Below are 17,351 nucleotides of genomic sequence, written 5' to 3' on the forward strand. Positions count from 1 at the left end.
TATCGAAAAAAAAAGTGCAAATAATCTAGCAGTTCGGGAATGGAGAAACTGTGACTTGTCTCGCATCAGAATACGAGATTTGTGTAACAACTGTGCGTGATCTAATACTCAATTCAATTTCCTGATATTCTTGCCATCAGAAGATTAAGAATGGACATAAGAACAAAGTTAAATAAATCTAAAGTCCAAAGAAAAGTAACCGACTTCTTCTCAGCACAGAGGTTATGAGAATCTGTAGATTGTGTAAATAAAACCAATTTTCTTGCGTTTTTAGTTGCATATTACTGTACTTCTGTGTGTTTATTAGTTATAAACAGCATAATGTTGTATGGTGTAGTGTGTTGTACGAAGATGCCAGTGGTTGCAGTACGGCAGAAGCTTCAAATTACGAAACTGTAAGTACTTTGCACTTGATTTATGAACATTTTTATAGTATGGATTATCCGATTTTTTCGATTAACTGTTCAGTCCACCCCCTTCATTACCACGGATAATCGAGGTTCTACTGTGTTTCAAAATGATTGTACCATTGATTTTTTTAGAAAATCTCACATGATTTTGAGTACCTACATGACCCTCTTGCCTCTTTCGAAGTTGCATCCAAAATGGCGGTTTTTGAGATAGTTGTGGGCTAGAATCGAATGTGTCACTGGTAGAGCATTTGGTCTTACAAAAACTGGTAACACCTATATTAATCGAAAATCAAGTATATGGAACATATTTATATGGTTCCAGACTTTTGATTCACTTTGTATAATGAATTTAAGCATTTTATATTTTGCCCAAGACTATAATAGCCAAGTACAGGAACTTCTTTTGCTGATGGATGTGCTATGCTGGGTTTGTTATGGAGAGATGGTGATGTGTGTAGACAAAACACACATTACCTAGAACAGAGTCAACAGTTATCGGAAGAACTTCGTGGCAGCTGAGCATTTACATATAACATTGTCAATAGAAATAGCCCAAGACCAACACTCAAAGGAAGATTCTGTAGTATGCTATTGTATACGAGATTTTGCCCGATAATTGAGTAAGTATTTTAACAAATTACCTGTTCCTATTTTATGATGCCAACCTGTTGAAACTGCAGCCATATGAAGCTTATTTCTCAGTCACTTGATTATAACTAAATAACATAAAACTGTGGATTTTCCTTATGAAAACACATCACTTAAAACAAAAATACACTAATTTTCGGCTTGAATATTCACTGAACAATCTTTGTTTTGTTTGAAGCCCTTAGGCGAGGTCTCTGACACACACACCAGTGTTTTTGTAGGAAGACACTTCCATAATAAATCAGTCTCGTTTGCGTTATATATTTGTTTTGCACTAACATTACTCTCAGACACAATTTTCTGGAACTGATTAATAAACTGATCCGCACTTCATTGGCACTCCTTTATTCACCGGACATGTCTAGTTTTCGGATTCCATATGTCTCTTTGAAAATGTTAAGTCACCCAACGGAAAATCCACACTCACCTTGCAGTTTCATTTTCTGGTGCAATTCCTTGGCGTTTTCTTGTAGTATCAGCCCAGAAATGCACATTCCCTTAGATATTTTAACTGTGAACCAGTCATATAGAACACAATCTAATTCATTGATTAAAGTTCTCGTTAACACTTTGTTAAAAACATAAAATTTACACTGTCACACGTTAAAAGTGTTAAAATTGTTTAAAAAGGTATTTACCTTCGACAGACGGCCCGTTTCGACGCTATTTGTCCACTTGAATGGTTCAAGAGACACTGAAGACGACGACAAATAGCGTCGAAACGAGCCGTCTGTCGAAGGTAAATACCTTTTTAAACAATTTTAACACTTTTAACGTGTGACAGTGTAAATTTTACAATCTAATTCTTCACAGTGGGACTAATGTACAGTTTTCTGATTTTTCGCAACTTTCGTAGATTCAGTGTTACTTATGAATCACTGGAGTTGACTGCCTTCTTTCTTTATATCTTATAAAGTTGAAGTTTCAACTTTATATTCGTCATTAATTTGGGTCTACTAACTCCTCTCTCCATTTTCTCGAGTAATTCAAGGTTTTGCTTCAGTGTGAAGATGTTCCTCTTGCACTTAGCAGTAGTAGCCATGAAGCTATTTATCATACAAATGAAGTTTTTACGCACTGTAGGAAAAGAGAATTTCACACTTTCATATTTAGACTCATCCAACATCCCCTCAAAATAGGCGAGTTCAAGTGGTAAATTTAAAGATATCATCTCTGCATAGGGTTGCCAACTTTTTTTGAAGAAAATACAGAAGATTAAGGACTCGACAAAATTTCACATATAAAATAGACAAATTATTCGGTTTAGTTACTAAAAAAACAGCTTCATTCTACACTTCGACAGCTAGGCTTAAATTAAGAGTATTTTGAGACAGAGTTTGTCTCATGTAATAGTTGAAGTCGACTGCAGTTTTCAGTACTGACTTGATTAAATGTGTTGTGTTGCTGTTTTGAACACTAAAACCCAATCTTGGCCGGCATTATGTTCTAAAAAGACTGCATAATTTAATGCTTCTCTTGAGCAACAAAACTCGTCATACAAACAATCATCATTCACGGCAAAATAAAATTTTTACAATTACAATATTTACATTATACAAAAATAAGGGAGACAAATGCTCATAGAGAAGAAAAATACAGGAGCTGGGAGATTGTTAAAAATTAGGGGCAAATACGGGAGATCCCAGGTAATACAGGAGGGTTGGCAACCCTATCTCTGTGTATTGTTTGCAAGGCCCAAGCGGCAACTTACCAACACTACCTGATCTACTCCAGAGACATAACAGGTTTTCTGTCTATGCTTTCACGTGTGAACAATATAAAGAGTAAACACAAATGCAGCATGTGCGATCCACGAAAATCATTTAAATCTTCGTGCAACTCTTCCCTTTCACATGAATGACTTTTTTTGGCCTAGCCAAAAGTGCCATTGTTTTGGTATTGCCGATTATTTGGGTGCCAGATACAAGGGATTTACTGTATGTTCCAACTGAACCTGTTCATTCATGGGAATTGAACTCAGTAGTTTGTCACACAGGCTGATTTGTCACTAATTTTTTCACACAATTCAGAGTGATCACATGATCCTTAATCCACTTAAAATTTCGAAGTTGAATCCAAGACAGTTGAGGGTTGAGATTATGTGTGTAACTGTTAAATCATTCTCTCATAATAATGGTAAAACTTATACCAACCTAACTTGAAGTATCAGATATATATTAGGATGGTTTCAGACTTTTAAATCACTCTGTATATACTCTTTTAACAACTATAGACATGTCTATGAAGGTAGAAGTAAGTTTCACGACACACAAAAAAAAAAATGTAAATTCATATTTCTCACATTTATTGCATAAAACTTCATACACGCAAAAAAAATCACATTTAAATAAACTTAACATTCAACCTGTAAATAAAGAATAAAAGAATTTAAATTAAATATGTTTCTGTAATAATCTAATACTGGATTTCTGAAAGGAAGTATGGTCCAACAGATTGAATTAATTCGATGCCTGTAATATAATTTTCATTTAATTTATAGAAATTGTGTAAGTTGTCAATCAGATATGAATATAGCAAATTATGTCAGTTATCATTAGGGTCAAGCATTAAGTATGAATATCTGTCCGTTAAAAAAGATAAGTTTTGTATTTTCTCGACTGATTTACATTTATTATTTTGTGAAAAATGTGGTCCAAATTCAGAACATTTGTCTAACACACAGACTTTAAATAAATTTAAATAGTGAGTTCATTTTTAAACACTGACAGCAGTTTGAAATTAATATTATACAAACTTAATTATTCTAATCTGACAGCAAAAGCAAGTAACATACTAATACCTTTTGAACTATAACCACATTGTTTAGTAGGTGAACTTATAATGTATGCTCAATATTTTAAGAGTATTTATACATAATGCAATAAACAAAAAGGCAAGTTATCAGTGATGATATACAGACAACAAACATAATCCAATGAAAGTATTTAATATTTGCTTCTACATTGCACTGGTAAGAGAACTAAGTCAGACCTTTCAGAACATCAGAGATATAAGAGCCAGGATTGGTAATATCTCCCAGCAGACCTGCAAAAGAAAATTTACAATGAAATAGCAAAACTGCTCTAGACACACATGTAAGCATAGTAAGAACTAATACAAAACATGCAAAAAAAATTACCAAAATATATACAATTTAATTACAATTTATATAGTAACACGACAATAACATGCTGATGAATTTATCTTATCCCTTGTTGTTGCAGTGTAAAAATGAAATGCTTAAAAAAAGTCGTAAAAGTTTCCAATAACTACATGTACCAAAATATAGACAATGTTAGTAAGTAGTTGACAAGCTGATTAAATTTAAGCATGAACTCTTAAAATAATTAAGAATATGAACATACACTAAAATCGTTCACGACATAACTTGAAAAGAATATGACCAGTAAAAATGTTCATAAATGTTATATGCAACAGGCATTTTTATGTAAACCTAAACTCTGCATATAAGATTCATTATATTCCAATCAATTCAAGCAAAGCGTTTAACACTTATACATACCAGTAACATCACAGAACTCCTCAAAGGATGCACATGGCAACAATTCTTCCCGGTATGTTGCCAACAGTCTTTCAGATGCTTTCAACAAAGCTTCATCATTATGACGAATATAATCTGCCAATGTTGATGGCCATTGGTCATCACTACTGACATTTACTTTCTGCAACAATAAATTCCATTAATTTTACAATTCAAACAAAACAAAAGACAATGTAGAAATATCGATATTTGCATGATTTAGACTAAGAAATTAGGGCAGCACACAGTTTGTGGATGGATATAGTCTATACAAAATTAAGCAAAATGCTAATGTTGTTAACAATATACAATAATACAATTGTATATATTTTGTGCAATTTCTTTATAAAAACCTAAATGAAAAAGATGGAAAAGAAAAGAATGAAAGGCAAATTTTGTTAATCTTTAGCACAGGGTTCGCCAGGGAAATGGGCGATTTTAAAGTACGCGCTACAGAAATACTGTAGATGATAGAAGGTGCTGTTATCTGTTGTTATATTGCCGAAATTATGCCATTTACGCAGCATTACATGATCAGTCGCCATGAAACAATGGAACGGTGCACAGCGTGCATATGCAATCAAAGTGTTTTAAAAAACAATGACAGTTACAAGGCTGTTGTCAGTCTTCTTCTACTCAGTGGCTTTCTCTTCATAGCAGATCCTGTGGCCTTGAAGTTGATCACATAAGCGCTAGGCACAGGATCATGATGTCTGATATTGAAATGTGTACGAAAATCTCGTCTAGCAGCCTCATAACTGTCATTGTTTTTAACGTTTTGATTTCATATGCATACTGTGCACCATTCCATTGTTCCATGGTGACTGATCATGTAACGCTGCATAAATGACATAGTTTCGGCAATATAACAACAGATGGCTGCACCTTCTACCACCTACAAAATTTCTGTAGCATGTACTTTAAAATTGCCCGTTTCCCTGGCGAACCCTGTAATTCAATCTGTTGTTGTTGTTTTCTAATGCCAGGTGTTTGACAATAAAGTCATTTGACCTCTTGCACTCCAATATTTTTCAAAGATATTATCATGACCAGCCAATGAAGCACAGATTTTGAGGTGTTCCGAATCCATTTCTTGGTTTGAGTTGCACAATGGGCAGTTAGGGGACTGATATATTCCAATTCTATGCAGGTGTTTAGCCAAACAATCATGGCCTGTTGCCAATCTAAATGCAGCTACAGACGATTTTCGTGGTAAATCGGGAATTAACGGTGGATTTTGATGCAGAGAGTTAGTTCCATTTTTTCTCTTGGGATTGTGTTATCAAATTTTGTTTGTTGAAGTCTAAGTATGTAGATTTAATAAATCTCTTCACAGAGTAATACGTAGATTTAGTAACAGGTCTGTAAGTAGCACTGCTGCCCTTCTTTGCTAAAGCATCCGCATTCTCGTTTCCCAGGATTCCACAATGGGATGGTATCCATTGGAATACAATTCTTTTATTGAGTGATATTAATTGAGAGAGCATTTTAGTTATTTCTGCTGTTTGAGATGAAGGTGTGTGTTTAGAGACGATTGATAGAATAGCTGCTTTGGAGTCTGACAATATAACTGCATTTTTAAGTTTACTGATGTGGCATAGAAGATTCCTGAGACTTTCACTTATTGCAATGATTTCACCATCAAAACTTGTTGTTCCATATCCAAGTGATCTACAAAGTGAGAAGAGACAGCACGTAACACCTGCACCGGCACCTTGTTCTCTGGAGATCAAAGATCCGTCGGTGTATAAATGAAGCCAGTTTTGTGGAGGGTACCTAATATTAATTGTCTCTAAAGACAATTGTTTCAGTATTTCAGTGGTTACTTCTGATTTCAGTATTTCTTCTGTTAAATTTAGATTATATTCTATATTTAATAGAGTCAAAAGGTTTGGTTTAATTTGTAAGTTTTCTTTTAAATTCGGGATATTGATTTTCTGTTTTAATTCTTGAACAATGGATATGAAATTTTTTTGAGTTTTCAATCTACAGAGAGGACTGTATGAATGCCAATTGTTTCCTGGTAATCTGATAAGTTTTTCATATTGAATCAGTGCTCTTTGTTCTATTGTCATTTTGATATTGTTAATATTAGTGAGGAATCTCATAGAATCTATTGGAGTTGTTTTGATTCCACCAGTAATGAGTCTGAGATAGTTCAATCTTAATGGGCTCATTTGAGACTACTACTTTACATCAACAGGTGGAGTTATACTGCAGTTACACGAAAGTGGCAGCTGGATGGAGGAGAATAATTTTCCCCTAAGGGCTTTTGTGACAATGTTATTTCGTACATAACAGTATAAAAAAAAAGTAAGAAGTATGTGCTGTAGTCCACACCAACACCAACTCATGAAATATAAACCCATAACTCTCACTAATTGGCCAACCTACCCCATCATCTCAAACAAGTGAAGACAAGTCACTTTTTGTTTGGAGTGGAGATAGTGACAGAAGTTACATGGCGGAAAAAAAAAAAAAAAGTAATGGAAATATCTCTCTACCCAATTACCACTACTGGCTAGTCACATCAACTGGGCAGAGTTAAAAGAACAGTCTGAAACCTTAATTTCATAAGTTTCCTCATAATCACTTTTGGAAGTATTTTCCACCCTTCTGCCCTGAATTTACTATAAAAACAACGATATCTTTTGAGCTTTAATATATCACATTCACTGATCATATGCTATGTGATCATTCTAGCTCACAAATCCTACATTAAGAGTTACCACAACAGAGTCGCATATTGTGCATTCATTTTCTAAAGATGCTACGACCTATAGAATATTAATTCTATTTATCTAGCCTACATGCACGAATTGAAATATTTTATTTATCAATAAATACTCTGTTATTAATAATTATACAGTAGAATTTCTCGTATCTGGCAACAAAGCCAGTGCTGGATAATTGGAAAATACATTTATAGGTAATGCAAAGACACACTGTAATGCACAAACATTTTTTCCATGTTGAAATTCAGTAATTTTCATATATTAAAGTTCTGAAATACATACAATGTATATTTTTAGTATTGAATACGGTAATGCATATTCATCGGTTCATAATTATTGCAATACATTAATACACAATAGAGTAAAAAATACTAAACGTTTTCGTAACCTTATGATAATTTTAAATGGCAGTCATGTGATGTGATGAGCAGTGTAGCCAACATCGCAACTATGAAGACGAAGTAGCGCTGGATAATTTGAGCATGAGAACATTTCGCTTGGATTTCGTGGAATCCATTGTGCAACAGCAGCGCTAAGCGGTAATAGCCATGATACTATCTATCACTCGAATGAAACTTTTACATGCTGTAGGAATAGAGATTTTCATACTCATCCAACACCCCTTTGAAACAGGCGACTTCAAGTGGTAAATTTAAAGATATCGTCTCTGTGCATTGTTTGCAAGATCCAAGTAACAGCTTACCAATGATACCCGATCTACTTCAGGGACATAACGGGGTTTTCTGTCATGTTTTCATGCGTGAACAATGTGAGTAAACACAATATGCGGCATGTGCTATCCACGAAAACCATTCACATCTTCGTCCGATTCTTCCTTTCGCATGAATGACTTTTTTATTTTTGCCTAGCCAAAAGTGCCGTTGTTTTGGTATTGCCAGATACGAGGGATTTTATTGCACTACTAGTAATACAATTCTCAAATTGGCCCTCTTCAAAGCAAAGCAATCAAGTGATATCTTTAGAGAGTTTCTGAATGACTAATTTTGTCAAGAGAAAAATAAAATCGTTTAATATTCCACTGCCAGAAAATGCACCATTATACACTCACCTTAAAATAGTTAGCATAAATGCCATCTACAAGCCCGAAGAACACCATATAGCTCTTATACACGTTGTATTCTTTCACTGCGACATCACTAAGCCGGGGACCAGCAGGACCAGCAGGCTGTGTGTGACGAGTCTGAGCGAGCACCAACAGTCGTTTCAAATGAGCCAGCCGCGTACGGTTCCAGCGAGACGGTGGGTGAAGTAAGAGTGACAAAACTGCCCAGTACAATGGACCTTCGGCCTCATAGCATGATTCCAACCATTTGTCTGATGCAGCATTATCCAAGTAGGATGTCAGATTCTTATCTTCACGTGGTCCAGAACGAGTGCTGGAAAGTTAATAATTTGTTTACCCTTCAATTTGAAAGAAAATCTAATGCTTATATTGGCCCTATCAGATTTACACCTCTTCAGTCCTTTCAAATTCTTATCTGGAAAGAAAGATTCGAAGACCAAAATGCACTGAAAACCGCACTGTGGAGGATATTTAAACATGTGCAAAACACTGCGATATATGGTTGAATGTTAACAGTGACTATGTTTAAAAGTAAACAATAGTATAGTGTGTCTCAAAATAATGTATGAGCGCATGTAGCCATTCTGCTTGTTTTAGTTCAGTTGCAGCCCACTGGATTGCAGGCAAAATGGCTGAGATGAACAAGCTTTCTTTCGAGCAACATAAGAGGATTTTGAAGTGTTACTGCGCCATCATAACGTGTAAAAATTGCGAGATTACGCGACAAGTTTAAGAGAGAAGGAACTGTATGCGATGTGAAGAAGGGGCAGTATGGCAGGAAGAGAATGAAAATGGACGAATGAAGTACAGTTGCTGACTTTCACCCAAGGAAGTTTGTATGGCAGGCTTCACGTGAGTCTGATGTAAGAATCAAGTGTCCTTCACATTTTAATGCAATCAAAGTGGAGACCCTATATTCCCTGGTTGCTTCACGCTACAATTGAAGATGACCCAGATATGCATCTCGAATTTTGTGAATGGTTTGTGAATATGAGCAACAATGAACATTTTAATGATTTGATTTTTTGGTCTGAAGATGCAAATTTCAAACTGAATGGAACTGTCAACTGCCACAACTGTGTGCACTGACTGGGTCGATGTAAATCGGCACATTGTGGAAGAACGAGCAGTTAATCTTCCTGGGTTAACAGTGTGGTATGGTATGTATGCCAGGAAACTTGTGGGATCATTCCTCTTGAAGGAACAGTGACAGGTGAGATACCTACTAACATTTGTTGGGAGATGGATGGGCTGACGAGGAAATGTCGATTAACCACTCAGATTTCTACCTTTGGAGAACTCTGCAGAACAGTATGTACACCATAAAACATCAGTAGGTCTACTGGATGACATGGGAGATGCGACTGTAACTGCCTGTGAAGAGTGTAAACATTATTTCGGGACACACTGTATGTAGTGTTTATTGTATTATTATTATTATTATTTTATTTATTTATTTTTTTAAGTTTTATGAAATAAATGTGGATATACTGTAAGTCAGACCTGTATCTTAATTATTGGACTACCCTCTTATAAAACCAGATATACATTTTCTATCTCCCAATTATAATTTATGTATTAAGTAAAATCTATACTAAATACACTTACGTGTTTATAACGTAGAGTGCCATGTGAATAAGGTACGGTATGATATGCATATTAGATTGTGGACCACCTCCACCAGTGTCGTCATGGAAACTCTTCTCCTGTGCAAACCTCAGAAGCAGCAACTTCAAATCATGCACTGTCGAGGCATAGCTGATATCCCTAAGTAACAAAACACAATGAAAAAGGAAATGAATACATCAGAATTATACAGAGTCCAGCAGGTTCTTGATAGTTGTGCTTGAGTGGCATGTATCTTTGAGCAGCAACAAGTCATACCATTTCAGTTACCATCATGACGTGGACAGGTGAAAATAGTGCATTTTGTTGTTGAGCATTGTAAAAAATGGTAACCGTGATTGTAAAGTTGTGGCAATTTCGTACACATTTTAGAGTAGGTCGACACGAAAGAATTCCTGATAAGAAAATCCTACTGATATGGCTGAGAAATGTCAAACAAAAGGTTCAGCTTTCAAACAGAAGCCGTCCGATAGATGTTGCAATGTTTGGGCTTCTGAGAATATCGCAGCAGTGAGACATGCTGTTAAGGTACGGTCACACGTCGCTACTTTTGCAGCGATGCAGTACAAAAAACTGCGCAACTCTTGTACTGCGACGTGTGAACAACGGTGCAATTCGAAAAGTAGCGGCTGCCGAACCTGCTGCCCGCTACTTTTCCATGCTGCATGCAGCTTAAAAGTAGCGACATGTGAACAGGGTTCTCAGGGTTGCAGTCGCAACATTTTTGATATCGGTTTTGTTGAAACTTTTGCTGCAGTTGCAACTAGTGTTACCACCCAAATCTGCCAATGGAACTTTTATTGTTTGGATATATTTTAATGTTAAATGTGATGAAAATAAATTATTTGTAACAGTTATTAAATACACAACACAGTCTGAGCATAATTGCTGACGATATAATTCATTTTTTAAATTTTCCGTAGTGTAGTTCCAAACAGGAGGGTTGCCAACATTGATTACGTGAATATATTGTTGGTTATCATTTAAGAATATAGGCGTTTTTAAAAGTTTTATAGTAAAAATAATGTCAACTTCTGAATACTAGATACGACAGAAAAGCAAATAATAGATAAGGAAGCTTTCGCATGAGTTTCTTACTAATGCGACCATAACCACAAAATGTCAACACAGAGATGGAAACCTGCACCATGACTGCGGCTGCAAAAGTAGCGCCTTGTGTGTGAACAAACTCGCAGCACTCGGGATGCGCAGCACGAAAAGTAGCATGCAGCACGCTATTTTTGGCTTACGTGTGAACATGACATGCAACTTTTGCAGCTTCAGTACAAAAAAGTTGCACTGCAAAAGTAGCGATGTGTGACCGTACCTTTACATCTCCACGATGTTCAGCCATTAAACATGCTCTGGTATTGGGACTATCTGATTGGAGTCTGAGATGATCTTACATCTAGACGTCAAGTTCCATCCCTACTAAGTTCTGGTGGTTCAGAAACTTCGGCAACGTGACTGGCTCAACTGCCAAGTTGCTTGCAGACCATATTGGAAAATGTTCCAGGCAATGCTGTTGTGCTCAGCAATAACTAAGAGCATTTTCATTTGTTGGGCTACGTCAATACACAAAATATTCCATATTGGTCCCCATAAAACCCTCGAGAAATGCATCAGTGACCTCTCCACAGCGAGTATGTTACTGTTTGGTGTTCTGTTGCACAATCTGGAATAATAGAGTCATACTTTTTTGAGGAAGAAGGACGCACAGTGACTGTTTGAGGAGTGTATAGCTCGTGAAAGCAAGCATTTAGACGATATTATCTTTAAAACAAAGTGATGTCAAAATGGCACACATTCTTCTGTAAGATAGTAAAATAAAATTTTGAATAGGATCTATGTTGCTCTTGTTATTTATGTTTCTAATCGGGGAGATTATTCTGCTGGACCCTGTATAAACTTAATTACCAATGTTCTCAGCACACAGTTCAGGTGTCATATCCATTTGACCTAAAACGAATTAAGATATGACTGGGAAGTAACGCAATGGGACAATATGAGTGACTCAATTGCGAGTAGGTTTGTTCTACCTTCCACTTGTAATCCATACCAAACATGCTTATTTTCAGAAACCTCTGCCCACGAATATGTAAAAGAAATTTTATCTCACAACATGTATTTCAACAAATCAACAAAATGGTTAAATGACAGCAAATGTGATCAATGGAAACTAAGATATACAGGAAGTTCCCATGCAGACTAGTCCCAGGTAATAATGTTCTATCGGCTTAATGATGGTGTGAAAAGCACATATCCCAAGGAAGGTAAGTGTAAATGATCTAGTGGGACCGGTATGCTTAGGATAGAGGACAGTGAGTATGGATTTGTCCTGTATGCTGGCAAATAACAACTCACAGCCTGCCAACAGATTGCATTAAGCAGAGGTTGAAGTGAGACCTGTCCGCATAGGAACTCTCTGTATTTTATTCACGTAACACCAATAGGATTAAGGACTATGTATCTGGGTCATTTGCAGAATTTGTATAACAAATGACGTCCATCAATTCATACGCTTCCCGTTATTGCATTTATAACGATAGAATTATAAATTCTTAACAGTGAGTAGTTTCAATACTGATGTAGTAAACGCCACAAGAATTATTTCCCTCATGTGAAATATTTCACGAGAATAAAATTCTCATAGTAACAACTAAAACGCAGTGTCCATACTAGTTAAGTATTTAAAATCGAGTATGATTATGTCCAAAAAAAGGTTTGTTTAATAATGCAATTGAGAAAAAAAATTAAAGGAACATCTGATATTATCAAAACTTCTTCATTCATGTCTGAATTCATATCTACTTAAATATGATTGCATAATTACTCTAGTACAAACAACTTCCAGAAGAGAATACACAGAAAAGGAACAACATAGATGACGAGTTCTACGCCACTAGCGCCATGGTCGACCGAAGCTGGACTGGGACTAATCAACACACGAGGAATGTAGTCACAAGGCTAGCAGTGAATGGATTTCACTTCAAAGTGTGCAGCACAACACAATTCCATACAGTGTCCGAGAAGTGTGTTTGCAAATTCTGTGGTGCAAGGTGTGCCAAGTACCACGTCCTGCAGTGTACCGAGTGCCCAAAAACAGTGACCAAACTTAGCACAGAAGACTAACGAACAAACATCCTATGCACACTTGTGCGCATTTCTCCTTTATTATTATAATTACTCTAGTCCAGTAAATCAGTCAGGTCTGTTACACCATTCTGTTCCTATGGATGCACAGTTGAAAAAGAAATCCCACAGATATCAGAATAAGCCAGAATGATGCACAAAAAGCCATCTTGATTGTACTCCTATGTTCACCCATTTTGATTTGGCAAGTTTATGTGTCATACTTTTGCTTTGTGTTTTAGTCTAAGCATGCACTTTTACTCTGTCAGATCTGTTTGTGTTGTGTTTTCCACAAATAACAACATATAAAGTCAAGATCAAGAGGACATAATAGTACACTTATGCAGTAGTTAAGTTGCTATTTTGAAGATTTTTAAGCAAAAAAAGTTAGCACATGCTTATGTTCGCTTTGTTATGTCTGTTACCTGTCAGATCTGTTATTCCATGTCATGTCTGTTACATCATTCAAAACAGTGCCTTAATTTTTTCTAATTATCTATCATTAAAGAAACTAAGGCTCAAATATCTTCGCCTTAAGAGCAATCTACTAAGATAATTGTTACTGAAAGAATGGTTTTCTGTTAGTTACTGAAGAAGTTATTATCTTTATATTAGGTAACAGATCTGATAATAAGATATTTCAAATATTTGTTCCTTTTTGATCTGAAGTTAGTTCTGTTACTATTCTAAGACCTATGCACTGTTTAAAGAATATCTGATATAAAAAATAAAGGAATTCTATTTCTATAAAAGATCCATTGTCTTGTCCTGTAACACATCTGACATTTAGCCATACCATCAAAGATTCATTGATACTTGTAGAGAATGCTGTAAAGCAAGGTGAGTGTACAGTGGCTGATTACTATGGCAGAGACATTGCACCATATTAATACATGCAGAATATGCACTAAATAGTACTTTAATTTTGACGTTCTCAATCGTCCATTTGTTATATTTTGCAAATGATCCATCTTCAAAGTCACAGATGCATGAGGTCATGCAAGAGGTAAGATTTCATTGTATAATGTAAACATTATTGTATCATTCTTCACCCAATAAGAAACTAACTTTCTTCTCCATAAAGATGATGACTTACTATTGTGAAGCAGGAGAAAGGTTCTGACTGAGAATCAGTTAACTTGCATTATTTACATACCTGTGGCCAGTGCATTCTTGCAGATAGGTATTGTGACGAGCCAGGCAACTTGCGAAAGCTGACTCAGGCACCTGTGGTCCCCACAATGGCAGCAAGCCATTGCATTTGGTGTTGGCATTCTGCAATGCAGCTGACTCCCATTCATCTCGAGCACGTGCAAGCCTGAATGTAAAGAACAATGTAAACAAAAAGAAAACACTAATGGAAAAATATGAATGTTGTTGTTATCTAATTTCGGGCTTTGGCAATGAAGCCATTAGCGTTCTTGCTCTCCAATATTTCTCTGTGGTGGATCCATCAGGTAGAACTTCACAGAATTAGCATACAATTACCATATGAATGTAAATACACTGATTACCTCCACCACATTGTATGTATATTAATACTGTATAATGCTGTAATAAAATCTGCGTTTTACTTTGTTGTAATCAGTTGTTTTTATAGCTAGCAATGAAATGGGTTATTTTAGAATAAAACACAAAATTTAACTGTAATTCAGGTAAGTTTGGCAACTTAAATGCTTCTGTAAAGTAGTGAAAGGCTTATAAAGAAATAGAAAAGAATACGAAAAATACAAACTTTACAAATCAGTGTTCACAATTTACAACCTAAATGACAGAGGGGAAGAGAAGGCCTGATGGCCTTATCTCTACCAAGTTAAATAAATAAATGAAACAACTACAGAAAATCCTATGGCAGAAAGTGAAGTTTCTAAAAGAAGTTACTGGATATACACAACATCAATAAATCAGTTACTTCACAAATTATAATTTAAAATGTCCAACTTAACTGATAATACAGAAAAATAAATCTCTCCATATAGCAAGAAATGAAAAGACTAAGTTTTTATGAAGTTCCTTAATGCACGTAACATGACAAGACGAAGTGCAGGAAAAGAAAACACAATCACAAAACCATTTTAACAGAATTGAAGATAGAATTACCAAACAAGCTATGATTTATAAACTCAAAGGACTGAGAGTTATGGACTGCCTCCAGCAAAGATATAAATTTTGCATTTTAATTTCAATGTAAATGGAACAAATTATAAAGATCTATGCTGATAAAATATTGTAACAATCCAATACACACACGGCATTTTACAGCAGGAGATGTTTTGCTAAGTGACAATAACTTCATACAAAATATCTCTTATCTTTTTTGAGTGAGAGTTCATTTTATATGCTAAGCCTTCCAATATTCTGTTTGGTATTTTCAGTTAGGTTGTAAGGGGTAGTGAAGTTCATTCCATAATCTCTCCTACTCAAATCCCAACCTCACCTTCCCGTGGTGCAACCTGTTTTAATGAATGAGGCTCTGGGGACCAAGTCATGCTGGTATAACCATTCCACCTTATACTGAGGAAGTGCAGTATACACTAGCTTGTCCAGAAGCTATGAGGTGGCAACCCCACCACTGGAGTTACCTCCTCCTTGCTAGCAACTAGTTGGAGGGAAATTCCTAATATGTTTGCAAGTCTACAAAAAGATATGACAGAGTCATAAACCCCAAGAAAATATTGCTTAAGATTGTAAATTGTAAATAGCTTTAAATTTGTAAATTTCTTCATTCTATAACATTTTCAAAGTGTAGGTCATACTATATTCGAGGTTGTACTATATTCGGACCAATACTGTATTTTTGTAGGGTATCACGATAGAGAAACGAAGTACCATGAGAAAATCTGCTTCTGCATGTCTTTGTTCATCTCTGATACGAGATGCCAATGCTCTAGTCATCTGGCAAAAGTTATGAAAACTGAAATGTTATTGGTTTCTTTAAACGATTGAAGTGTATCTTTTGTCAGTAGTTTGCCAATTTTAAGTTCATTACAGACTACAAATATTATTTACTTACTTACAAACGGCTTTTAAGGAACCCGCAGGTTCATTGTCACCCTCACATAAGCCTGCCATTGGTCCCTATCCTGTGCAAGATTAATCCAATCTCCATCACTGTATCCTACCTCCCTCAAATCCATTTTAACATTATCGTCCCATCTACGTCTTGGCCTCCCCAAAGGTATTTTTCCCTCCGACCTCCCAACTAACACTCTATATGCATTTCTGGATTCGCCCATACGTGCTACATGCCCTGCCCAACTCAAACATCTGGATTTGATGTTCCTAATTATGTCAGGTGAAGAATACAATGCATGCAGTTCTGCGATGTGTAACTTTCTCCATGACTACAAACATTAATTCTGAAAGTGATTATAATTTTGAAGCAAGTTTTTGCTACCTTGTTTCACAGGTAGATTACAACTACGCAACAAAATGCTGCAAATTAACATACCTAACAGCAGCCATGTGACAGTCTACATGTACCACATTGAAATGCGTGACGGTACTATAGCCAACAGTCTTTCTTGGTTTTGCTTCGAACTCTTCAACATTGCATCTCTTCGTAAAGGTGTATACTCCTAGCACTTTACTTGGTTGGAACTTGTACCCTTCTCGACATATCACACAGACAAGGCCTGTTTCTTCTCCTAGGTCCTCCATCAATAGCGTGCTCTTGGCAGTCACCTGAAACATTATAATATGTATCACTGCATATGATTTGATGCAAAGTACAAATTTTACAGCATTTCAGAAACTGTATTGTTCACTAATCTACGATTATTAAGTACCAATAAGTGAGTAATTTGACACAATACGTACAGTATGAAGAACAGAGGTGAAAAATAGTCGATTTTCATGTTGGTTTAAGAATATTATTTTTAATTTTGTTTTGTGTAATTTTGCAGTTCACAAAACGTACAGTTCGTAGGATGACTGGAAAAACTATGTTCTCACCACTTTTGAAGCATTCCAAACTTTAAATAAAGCAATCTCACGTAAAAATTGGCCTAAGATCAGTGCTGTCATGGTAATGTTTCTTTTGGCCATACGTCCCACCTCTTGTTTTCTCCCATGAAATATATTTTATTCTCTTCTCTCTATCTCTCCGACTATCATTTAATGATTTTGTTAATATTAAAGAAGAAGTAAAGAAATTGTTTTGCTTTACATTT

At 35.8% G+C, this 17,351-nt stretch overlaps 1 protein-coding gene across 5 annotated transcripts in view; it reads right to left on the reverse strand.

Annotated features, from left to right (window-relative positions):
- Positions 1–3,349: 3,349 nt before the first annotated feature.
- The window catches only part of poe (E3 ubiquitin-protein ligase-like protein poe), a 214,135-nt gene continuing 200,133 nt past the window's right edge, over positions 3,350–17,351 (reverse strand). For all 5 annotated transcript variants that reach the window (XM_069839628.1, XM_069839627.1, XM_069839626.1 and 2 more), the window contains 6 exons: positions 16,631–16,863; positions 14,336–14,497; positions 10,030–10,188; positions 8,407–8,734; positions 4,585–4,744; positions 3,350–4,106 (listed from right to left, as the gene is read on the reverse strand). In XM_069839628.1, coding sequence (XP_069695729.1) covers positions 4,042–4,106; positions 4,585–4,744; positions 8,407–8,734; positions 10,030–10,188; positions 14,336–14,497; positions 16,631–16,863 — 1,107 coding nt within the window. In that variant the 3' untranslated portion in view covers positions 3,350–4,041. The remainder of the gene's footprint in view (positions 4,107–4,584; positions 4,745–8,406; positions 8,735–10,029; positions 10,189–14,335; positions 14,498–16,630; positions 16,864–17,351) is intronic.

The sequence above is a fragment of the Periplaneta americana genome, chromosome 11 (assembly GCF_040183065.1).
Source record: "Periplaneta americana isolate PAMFEO1 chromosome 11, P.americana_PAMFEO1_priV1, whole genome shotgun sequence".
NCBI classification, from domain to species: domain Eukaryota; kingdom Metazoa; phylum Arthropoda; class Insecta; order Blattodea; family Blattidae; genus Periplaneta; species Periplaneta americana.